Genomic DNA, 12059 nt, shown 5'->3' with positions numbered 1-12059 from the left:
TTTCTATGATTTTTTTTTTTAGGTCTGACAATAACAATTTTAAAATGTAACTATCAATATTATTTTATTACATCACAATGCTGCTCAGCAAAACAAATATACAAAAGCTGTTACTGGGGCTGTACCTTATTACCCCTAAATGGTGCATATTAGTAAAGCTACACATTACTACCTAAAGTGTACATATTAGTAGTTAAATAGCATATAGGATTAGTTAGTGGCAGCTTGTGTGCCTTATTTTCCTGTGAGTATGTATTGTAAATGGCAATGGATGGTCTTTTACATGGGAACAACTACTATTACAACTGTAACACCAAAGTTGACTGCGTGAGAGATGGTACAGTGCCACGTGAACAGGTTCCCTTGTGTGTGTGTTGTATGTGAGAGCTCCATCGCCAGGCCTCCTGCGCTCCGCTGTACCTGAGCAGGGTTCTGGAGAGGGACTGATGCCGTCTGAAACCGCACCGCCCTGCACGGTGACCCTTAATGGGCACAGTGTTAATCCTCTCAAAGTGCACCCTCCTGCTGCTGTGGATGGCCCGAGAGGAGAGGAAGAACAGGATGAGGAAAAGAAGCAGAAGAGAAAAAGATAAAAAGAAAAGAGTGAAGGAAAAGAACTGGAAAACAGATCAACAAGAGCCAGAGAACAAGGTTAGCAAGATGAGCAGAAGCAGAGTATTCCAGCAGGGAGGTTATTATCAGTGAACTTGTGTGGAAGAGTTAACGAGAAGCATATGAGTGAGAGACATGTGCTAGTCACACATACACAAATGGATACATAGAAACAAAGCAAGGCTGAAAATACACTAGTTCTTTTCAGATTCGGTTTATCAGCCATGAAAATTCAAACCCTCCGGTACAGGAATCACATGCACATTCCTATTACATCTGAACTCAAAACAATCTCAGCAAACAAATCATAAAAAAGCCTGGCAACATTGGCTTGCAACAGTGTTGACTAAAGAATCACACACGTTTCACAGATGCAAGATCAAGAACAAAGTATGCAGGATCATGGGCTACATTAATGTGCATTCATCCAATTAAAACTCCTACAACAAGATTAAAACGCTATGAAATGAATGCTGGTGTAGTCATTTAGCTTTGTTCCAAAATGCAGTGAGCTGCATTCTAAACAATTGGTTACATTCATCGTTGTTTAATGAGTCATTTCAATAGGAATACATGTGATTGGGAATTTCACACACATATTTGGCAATGCGTGCAAGTTGGTCATGCGAATCTCTGAGTTGAGTAACAAAAAGCTGTTTGGTTTGTTTGAGTTGTACTTCATAGTTCTCTATATTTATAATAGATAACAGACCGTTTTTTACTTGTGACATTTCACCAAAATTTTGCTAATGTATCTTAAAGGGATAGTTCATCCAAAAATGAAAATTCTGTCATTAATTACTCACCCTCATATAGTTCCAAACCCGTAATACCTTCATTCATCTTCAGAACACAAATTAGGATATTTTTGATGAAATCCGAGAGCTTTCTGACCCTGCACAGACAGCAACACACCTGGGCCAAGTTCAAGGCACAGAAAGATAGTAAGGACATTGTTAAAATAGTCCATGTGACATCATTGATTCAACCTTTTTATGAAGCTACGAGATTACTTTTTGTGCGCAAAGAACTGTCAAGTACATGCGTCAAAGACTGACACGGAAGAGAATAAATTGTTGAATAAAGTTGTTATTTTTGTTTTCTTTGCACACAAAAAATATTCTTGTAGCTTCATAAAAAGGTTGAATCAATGATGTCACATGGATTATTTTAACAATGTCCTTACTATCTTTCTGTGCCTTGAACTTGGCCCAGGTGTGTTGCTGTCTATGCAGGGTCAGAAAGCTCTCGGATTTCATCAAAAATATCTTAATTTGTGTTCTGAAGATGAACGAAGGTGGGTTTGGAACGACATGAGGGTGAGTAATCAATGACAGAATTTTCATTTTTGGGTGAACTATCCCTTTAAGGTAGCATCCTAACTGAGATAGAAACCATGGTTAATGTTCGTAAGGGTTGTCACTCTAAAACCATAAACATAATAGCAGACAAATATTAAGTAAAAAAACTTTACAGACATTTTGTGAAATTGAATTAATTAAATATATAATAATAAATAGTATGGCATTTTTCTGACTTCGTCCAGCATTTAATGAGGTTGTCTCATTGCATTATGTGATTGACTTCTCAAAGGACGCACGGAATGCTGCCAAAACAAGCTATCTTGTACTACCTTTTGGACCTGTCTTGCTTTAAAATGTCTATTGAGACAGCTTACTAGGTTTTGGAACAGAGTTTGACCTTTGGAAAAGACATGAATCTCAGACCTAATGGGTTTGTAAGGCCAGATGTGAGTAACAGCCACATGTAATGCCTCTCCTACCTCTTGATGGTTTGTGTGATTGAAGACTGACGCTGGAAAGCAGCTCGCCGGGGGTCAAAGAGGTCACGTGGAGGAGAGGGGAGATGAGAAGTTTCCACAGGCATACTGATGCTGCGATGGAAAGCATGCCTCTTCACGGGCTGCGAAAGAGAGACATAGACAGGATTGGAAACCAGAGCTACACTATGCACTTCAGATGAGGTAGACAATGACGCTCGTACCTGAACAAAAGCTGGAGCTTCGTCCACGGACACCTGAGCGGTGGGAATGTCCAGTTTTAGCCATGGTGGCTTCTTGCGCTGCAGGCTGCTGGTGCTGTCGCGTCTGGGTTCAGCCATGCTACCTGCCTCTCCCTAGACCTGCCAGCTACAGAGAGAGAGAAAATGAGATGAAGAGAGAGGTGAATTCTCAAAAGAACTGCACAGTGTGCCAGTAACTCCCAAATTCAAACAGTTACTCTTCAAAGTTGAGGCTTTGTTGTGCTGATAAGGTTCATGACTAATGTAGGGAATGGGACACTAGGGCATTGCTCACTGCATACTGCACAGTATATGCTGTATGCTGCCTCAGGGCTCAACAATAAGGATTTTTTCTGATAGATTTTTCTTGACAATACTGTCATGAGCTCCACACAACAACAAAAGCTATTTTTAGTAACACATTTCTATACACGTCACATAAAAAAAGTACATTTAATATTTCCGTAACACCAAGCTTGCTTAAAAGGAACTTGTTTTTAATTATTATATTTAGAATTAATATTATTGTAATTATTTAAAATATACACTATACACTTTTTTTTTTAAAGAAGTATATTGCACTGCATTTATTTAATAAAAAATACAGTAAAATCTGTAATATTGTGAAATATTATTACAATTTAAAATAAGCTGATTTCTATTTGAATACATTTTAAAATATAATTTATTCCTGTTATGTAAAGCTGAATTTTCAGCATCATTACTTCAGTCTTCAGTGTCACATGATCCTTCAGAAATCATTCTAATGTGCTGATTTGCTGCTCAATGAATATTTACTCTTATAATTATTTAAACAATGTTGTGCTGTGTAATAAAGTGAGGAAAGTGTGGAGGTGTTTTTTTGTTTTTTTTGATAAAGTTTGAGGAACAATATTTATTTGAAATTTGAAGCATTATTTATTTATTGCTGAATAAAAGTATTGATTTCAATTTAAAAAATAAAATACAAATTTAAATGGATGTTTAACTCCAATGACAGTCATAAATTTATAAACCCACTTTTGCATACAAATATTTTTGTTAAGTAGAAATGCAGTACACTTACTGCAGCATACTATGCACAATATATTATGCCATTCTGATCATACCCAATCTAATTAAAAGTACTTGCTAAGCCACAAGATGGCAGTCTAAAATCACCACAAGATGTCTGAGAGCCCCAAAAGCCAGTAAACCTTCCTGCTGCTGAGGAGAAAACCATAAAAAGCAAATAACCGGTTTCTCATATGTTTGCATTCACTCAACATTCTCAGATCCACTTAACTGACTAATAAACATTTGTACTGTGGGGGTGGAAAAGTTTATTGTCAATAGATTAAGCCTAAGCCACTGGCTTTACACTACCCTCTCATTAAAATGCTGCTTTGTGGCGAAGCAGGAATTTTGTGCGAGGCCATAATTAGTGTGTCTTCCCGTTGCATATTCCCACACAGCTTGAGCAGAGTGTTTTCCAGATCACTAAAGCATGCAACCAGCAGTTGAAGAGGTCTAAACCGTCACCCTTTCTGCTTTCTTCCATTCACTGAATACTGCTTGTCAAGATGTCACTTCAGTGCAGCCCGCATGTCTACAGAACAGAGATCTGCTATCCAACCTGAGACTGTTTGTGCGTTTTTGGTCCGAGTTCAGGTCAGGTCTTCATGCTATCAGTTTTTAATGTCAAATTCAGGTTTGTTACTGAAGAAAATCTAGTTGTGTCTCATTTAAGTTATCTGGTTTGGGCTTTATCTTAAAGGGTTACTCCACCCCAAAATGAAAATTGGCAATAATCACTTACCCCCATGTCGTTCCAAACCTGTAAAAGCTTTGTTCGTCCTCAGGACACAATTTAAGATATTTTGGATGAAAACCGGGAGGCTTGTGACTGTCACATTGACTGCCAAGTAAATACCACTGTCAAGGCACAGAAACGTATAAAAAACATTGTCAAAATAGTCCATCTGCCATCAGTGGTTCAATCTGAATTTTATGAAGCGACGAGAATACTTTTTGTATGCAAAGAAAATAAAAATAACGACATTTATTCAACAATTCGTCTCCACAAAAAAGTGCGTATGCTATTCTCTGTCATCAGTAGCGCGTGGATATGCGGTTTCTGTAAATAAACGTACAGTACGTATCCATGCGTTACTGATGACAGAGAACAGCGTACGCACTTTGCGTGCATCAGATGCTCTCCAAAATGGCACTACGCTGACACAGAGAGACAGAGACGAGACAAATTGTTGAATAAATGTCGTTATTTTTATTTTCTTTGCATACAAATAGTATTCTCGTCTTGGTACAGTGACAGTGGTATTTACTTGGCAGTCAATGGGACAGTCACAAGCCTCCTGGTTTTCATCCAAAATATCTTAAATTGTGTTCCGAAGACGAACAAAGCTTTTACGGGTTTGGAACGACATGGGGGTAAGTGATTAATGACAGAATTTTCATTTTGGGGTGGAGTATCCCTTTAATGCCTGTGCATTTCTATTACAGTTCAGTTGATTTTGAAGTTACTTTGAATAAAAGCATCTGCTTAATGTATAAATGTAAAGTGAAACATAATTTAATATGACTTAAGATATTATTTATTGCTTAAAATTGTATTTAAAATATTAACAGTTTAATATTTATAAATGATGCAGAGAATGACTCCTAATGACTCCCGATTGTTAAAAAATTTAAATTAAGCAAATATTAAGCAAAAATGAAATCAGCAGTTTTCTAAAGAATTCTGTCAAATTTGCAGAAACTCATACATGTTCTTAACTACATACTAAACAAAACAAAAATAGTATTATGATATAATATATATGAGTATCTTTAACTACATATTGTCATATACAGTAAACATCCAGTCATCAGTGAGTCAGATGTTAAATCAATAACTGCTCTAATGGACTTAAGTAATTCATGAGCAAGACTGACTCATACAATAACTTGTCAGTATGTGGGTCTTTTTGACTGAGTAATAACTCATGAGTGTCGAATGTCGATTATACATGACTACAATGGTCCATCTGTGTTTTTGCTTTCGCATTCAGCCAGTGAAGACAAAACAATAGAAAGACAAGTTTATTGTCTGTGCATTATTTCACATCTCATCACATTCAATTCAGACTTCAAACTCGTAAATCAGATGAAAATTTCATTTCTTTTGCTTTGGTGCAGTTGATTCAACAGAGGCCCTTTTAAAAAGCCCTTGCTCTGTCTAGGCAGTGACATGGAGGCAAAGGCAGTCATTCTGGGATATATAATTACCCCTCGGGAAGGCCTCCAGATCTGTTCTTGGTTACTCTTAACAAAACAGCTTTAACACAGCACACCTCTCTTTTAAGCTACCATGATGGAGTGATGATGGAAGCTACTGTGAAAAATATAAATCACAGAAACACAGACGTTCATAAATCTTGAATATAGCAGAACCTGAGTGAAAGTTTAAACTCGTCAAAATTTTACTTAGCAGCACCAGACAAGAAAGAATCCCAGCTTCTGCAGCTCATGGTGAAAAGTTAAACACTCTCCTTGTCCATGAGAAAGTTTCTGCCCACTGAAGAGGAATGTGGACTGATATCATCACTGGCCTTTCAGTATGTGTGCAATGTGATGACTGTGAGATTACAGGGCAGACATGAGCAAAGCCCCAGTTTTGAGGACACCCCTGTCGGGCCATGCCAATGGTTTTCCACCACAGGCAAGGGCTGGGCGATATAGGTCAAATTTAATCAGTCTCAAAATTTTGTGACAACAAAAAATGAACGGAACAGTTTGCACAAATCGCTTTGAGTTATGAGAACTTCTAATGAAATTATGTTCAACCAACAACCAATTAAGTTCCTGTAACACAAACAAAACCTCGCTTTGTACTTCTAATTTTGCCTACATCCTATGTCATCCGCTGGAACGCCACTCTCTCATGAACGTGCATACAACAGTTAGCAGAAGCTGGAAATTACAATTTATAAAGTTTTAAATTTCTTACACAAAGGTATTGATTCACTTCAGAAGGCCTTTATTCACCCCTCGGAGTCCTGTGGAGCACTTTTTTATAATGGATGGATGGATGCACTTTTTTGGGCTTCAAAATCACGGCCCCCCCCCATTCATTGCCATTATAAAGCTCGGAAGAGCCAGGACATTTTTTAATATAACTCTGATTGTATTTGTTTGAAAGAAGAAAGTCATACACACCTAGGATATACACCCACCACAGAAAGGAACCACCTGTTAGGTTCAATATCCGAACAGACCCACTCCAAAAATCGAATCCTGACATTCAAGCATGTCAGAACCCAAATTGGCTAATTCTGAAAGGCAGTGATTATGTTTGACGCAGGAGTCAGAAATGAGAAGATGCAGTTGTGCTGTGTGATAGACCGCGGGAGAGGCCTGAGGGGACACACATGAAAGCTTCCCATCAGCCCGAGCCAGAACAGACCACTGTGACTGCTTAATATCTGTATCAGTATCCACCATCATCTCATTAATCTGGCCCCTAAATCACACGGCAGGTTGATTACCAATTGCATGAGAGCCATCAGCCCAGGGTCTGCATACTGCATTGTGGGATTGCGGTAATTATCTTCTACACCCCTTTCATTTGACTCCAACCCCTGCAGCAGTGCTTCCTGAGAAGCTAATATGTAGCCTGTGCCACAGCCTGGGTTTATGTTGCAGATGCCTAAGGTTAATTTGAAAGAGCACTGATGTTACATCCTCAACAATTAATTCCTTTCAGCTTTACTGTCACATCTTAAACATTATAGCACCTGTCAATTACTGAAGCATGTTTTGGGGCGAGACTTCATGCTGGTGTCTCTAGGGCTAGGCTGTGCATGTACGGACACTGTGGCATTCGTCACAAGGCTGCACATGTCAGATATCCCCAGGAGAACCATGGGAAGAACAGCAAAAGGTCAGCTGTGTGTTCTATAACACTCCGTTGCAACACTACCAGCATGTGTGTAAGATGCTGGGCAGCTGAGTTCAATGCATAATGTAGATGTGATGAGATATTTACAGTTATATTATATACAGTCATATTCTATTAACACTTTTAACTAAAGCGACTCACAGTACACATTTTACATAACCCTGGAGTAAGTTCACACTCAAAAATCACAATTTGTGTCATCTGTTCACCTTCATGTCACTTCAAACTTATGTTTGTTTTTTTTTGTAATGTAAAAAGAGTTATCGGTAACGATTTATCCTTTTTAATTCACACAATTTCAAAAGTTTTGTGTCTATTTTTTTATATTTTTATTCAACAAGTATGGATTAAATTAATCAAAAGTGATAGTAAAGGCATTTGTAATGCTACAAAAAATAATATTTATAGTATAAATATATATATTATTAATGTTTCTTGAGCAGCAAATCAGCATATTAAAATGATTTGTGACAATGAACCACAAAACCAGCCATGAGGGTCAATTTTTCAAATTTTCAAAAAAGCTGAATAAACAAGTTTTCAATTGATGTATGGTTTGTTAGGATAGGACAATATTTGGCTGAGATACAACTATTTTAAAATCTGGAATCTGAGGGTGCAAAAACATACAAATTATCCAAATTAATTCCTTAGCAATGCACATTACTAATCAAAAATTAAGTTTTGATATATTTACAGTAGGAAATTTACAAAATATCTTCATGGAACCTGATCTTTACTTAACATCCTAATGATTTTTGGCTTAAAAAAAAAAAAATCGATAAGTTTGACCCATACAGTGTATTTTTGGCTATTGCTACAAATATACCCATGCTACTTACATTTACATTTATATTTAATCATTTAGCAGACACTTTTATCCAAAGCAACTTACAAATGAGGACAACAGAAGCAATCAAAACCAACAAAAGAGCAACGACATGCAAGTGTTATGACAAGTCTCAGTTAGCCTAACGCAGTACACATAGCAAGTTTTTTTTTAAGAAAAGGAGTAGATAGAATATAGAACAAATAAACCTTTTTTTTTTTTTAAAGAAACAAGTAGATAGAATAGAAAAAAAAGCTATAGTGTTAGTTTTTCAAGAAAAGAGAATAAATATGCAATTGATAGAGGGTCAAGTGTTTATTTATTTTTTTAAATAAAAAGACGACAGATAGATAAAATAGAATTAGAATAGAGCGTGCTAGAGTTAGAGGGTCAAATAAAGATGGAAGAGATGTGTTTTTCTTGAAGATGGCTAAGGATTCAGCTGCTCGGATTGAGTTGGGCAGGTCATTCCACCAGGTGGGAACAGTTAATGAAAAAGTTTGTGAAAGTGATTTTGTGCCTCTTTGGGATGGCACAATAATGCGTCTTCACTTGCAGAATGCAAGCTTCTAGAGGGCACATAGGTCTGAAGAACTGAATTTAGGTAAAGGGGTGCAGAGCCAGAGGTGGTTTTGTAGGCAAACATTAATGCCTTAAATTTTATACGAACAGCTACTGGTAGCCAGTGCAAATTGATGAATATAGGTGTGATGTGCTTTCTTTTCGGCTCATTAAAGATTAATCTTGCAGCGGCATTTTGGATTAATTGTAGAGGTTTGATGAAATTGGCTGGAAGACCTGTCAAGAGAGCATTGCAATAGTCAAGTCCAGATAGAATAAGAGCCTGAACAAGGAGTTGTGTTGCATGTTCCGAAAGAAAGGGCCTGATCTTCCTAATAATGAATAAAGCAAATCTGCAGGACTGGGCAGTTTTAGCAATGTGGTCTGAGAAATTAAGCTTATCATCAATCACAACTCCAATATTTCTGGCTGTTTTTGAAGGAGTTATGGTTGATGATACTAATTGGAAGGTGACATTTTGATGAAGGTAGGTATGGGTTTGCTGAAACTACAAGCAGTTCTGTCTTAGGTAGGTTGAGTTGAAGGTGATGGTCCTTCATCCAGCAAGAAATGTCTGTTAGACATGCTGAGATGCGAGCCGCTATAAGAGGTAGAGTTGAGTGCCATCAGCATAGCAGTGATAAGAAAAGCCATGTTTCTGAATGACAGAACCTAGTGATGCCATGTAGACAGAAAAGAGAAGTGGTCCAAGAACTGAGCCCTGAGGCACCCCAGTAGCTAGATATTTACTTATGACTCATTTTGTGCTCCAGGGTCACATTTCTGAAGGATCATGTGACACTGAAGACTGGAGAAAAGGCATTTGTAATACAAAAGTAATACAAAAAATTATATTTATAATATAATTATACATTATTATATTGTATTTTAATATAATATAAAATACATTTATTTTGATCTGTTTATCAACGAATCCTGAACAACATGTATCACAATTTCTACTTGTAGGCAAAAATATTAAGCAGGATAACTGTTTTTAACATTGATAATAATAATAATAATGTTTCTTGAGCAGCAAATCAGCATATTAAAATTATTTCTGAAGGATCACGTGACATTGAAGACTGGAGTAATGATAAGAGTAATGATAAGCATAAGAGGCTTCTTTCAAAAACATTAACAAATCTTATTAACCCTTGTCACAAGGTTAAGGTTAAAGGTAGTGTATTTATAAACGAACAATAATAAAAACCAATAAATGCTGTAAATGTATTTTTTTCATGTTAGTTATTGCATTACCTAATGTTAACATACAGAAATGATTTAGCAAAATGACCATGCTGCTCTTTTCCATTCAAGTTGATAGGAAATCATAAAAGTGGTCCACATGATACTAAAGTTTTTTTGTATTTTGAAGCCATGCAATAGCCTTGTATGAAGAACAGATCCAAATTTATTTTAAATTCAATCAAAATGTAATTTTTGAACCATCTCTTTAGGTGCCTTGTTCCAGCCCAGATCCTGACCCATCCACATCACACAAAGTTATTAATTTTATGAAGGATTTTTTAATATGCTCTACCGTCAGAGGAGACAGTTTGGCAGGTCATGGGAAGGATATCCTTGAGGAGGGATACCACAGATTGAATTCTACACATGGCTGCCATCCAAAGGATACGAGACTTCTTTAAAGGTTCTCATTCAGATTTATGCTTCCACACAGAAAAGGAAATTGCCCCTCTTAAGAGCTTCAAAAAGTTCACTTGTATCAAAGTTACGAAGCAAATGAATAGTACCACATTAAGATGTCAAACATACTTTTAAGGAACGCTTGTCTGACGAAAACTTTCATTTTAAGATGTGCTAATGGGACAAAATCAGCATTGTAGCATTCACTCTTCCTGGCTACACCACATGTGGGGTCACTAAATTTTTTCTTTATGTAGCCATGTAGTGATTTGTTTTGACTGTCTGATTAGATCAAGAGAAAGAAAATCTCGGCTTTTGTCTTGACGTTACATTGTTTTTGATTAGCTTCCTGCCCTTGTGTTACCCCTGGCAAAAGCCTGCCACGAGCTAAAACTTCCTGTTTTAAGACATAATCCATCAGATACATTGAAACTATGACTGGTATTTACAAAAATACTAACTAGTGCAGGTGCAGGGTTTAAAACAGGGAATTCAAGATAAAGGATAACATGCAAGCACAGACTGGCCGTTGAGTTTTCTCTCGCTGAGACACAACAGTCTTTGGTAGATGGGCTTTATTCTCCTTTTATGATTTATATGATATGTTCACACCACAACTGAATACAATAACTGGTTGAATGAGTGCTAGTCATGCATGACAGGTTGTGTAGTAATGGATAGAGTCACTGTTAGAGCGGGTGAGGGTTTAGATCCTGTCTGTGTGTGTGTGTGTGTGTGTGTGTGTGCGTGCATTTTTCAGCAAGCCTTCTGTTTCCACATCTCAAGCCACTCAGGACAGACCCTCACCACCAGCAGACCAAATGGAAACTTCCTGTTTGAGATTTTCCACCATTTGAGCCTAATATAGAACACCCTGGAAAGTCAGATAAGATTGTTTTTGGAGAAATCTACCTGATTGGATGACCTGCCACTACAATTTATAAGTCAGAAAAGTTGAACTTGTATAATTAGATGCTAAAATCCTTCCCCTATCCCAGTTTAATATGCAGAGTCTATGATAAGTATAACCCTATTGTCAAAACAGGAGTTTTCTGTTTTGTTTAACCAATGGCAGACGCATTGTTCCTTGTTAAAAACAGTGGCTGTATCCGAAATCACATACTCTATAGCAGTGATACTCAAATCTGGCTCACGAGATCCACTTTTCTGCAGAGTTTAGCTCCAACCCTGTCAAACTCACCTACCTGTGATTTTCTAATGATCCTGAAGACATTGATTAGCATGCTCAGGTGTGTTTGATTAGGATTAGAGCTAAACTCTGCAGAAATGGATCTCGCAAGTCAGATTTGAGTATCCCTGCTTTATAGTATGCAAAAAAAGTATGTGAAAAGAAAAGTATGTCTAAATTCACAGTATTCATAAAACAACAGGCAAGAAAAGGACTTTCTATTTCTGGCAAGATTTTGAAGTGTGTATCCAAAGGAT

General features: G+C 37.1%; 1 protein-coding gene across 4 annotated transcripts in view; it reads right to left on the bottom strand.

Moving 5' to 3' along the window:
• Nucleotides 1–12059, bottom strand: part of LOC306851762 (inactive rhomboid protein 1) — a 53575-nt gene that overhangs the window by 18938 nt on the left and 22578 nt on the right. For 2 of the 4 annotated variants that reach the window (XM_079388196.1, XM_079388195.1), the window contains 3 exons: nt 2617–2761; nt 2396–2535; nt 421–528 (listed from right to left, as the gene is read on the bottom strand). In XM_079388196.1, coding sequence (XP_079244322.1) covers nt 421–528; nt 2396–2535; nt 2617–2733 — 365 coding nt within the window. In that variant the 5' untranslated portion in view covers nt 2734–2761. The remainder of the gene's footprint in view (nt 1–420; nt 529–2395; nt 2536–2616; nt 2762–12059) is intronic. The other 2 variants (XM_079388197.1, XM_079388198.1) reach the window with 1 other exon arrangement.

The sequence above is a fragment of the Barbus barbus genome (assembly GCF_936440315.1).
Source record: "Barbus barbus genome assembly, chromosome: 3".
NCBI lineage: Eukaryota > Metazoa > Chordata > Actinopteri > Cypriniformes > Cyprinidae > Barbus > Barbus barbus.
This window is presented reverse-complemented; position numbering and strand designations above follow the sequence as displayed.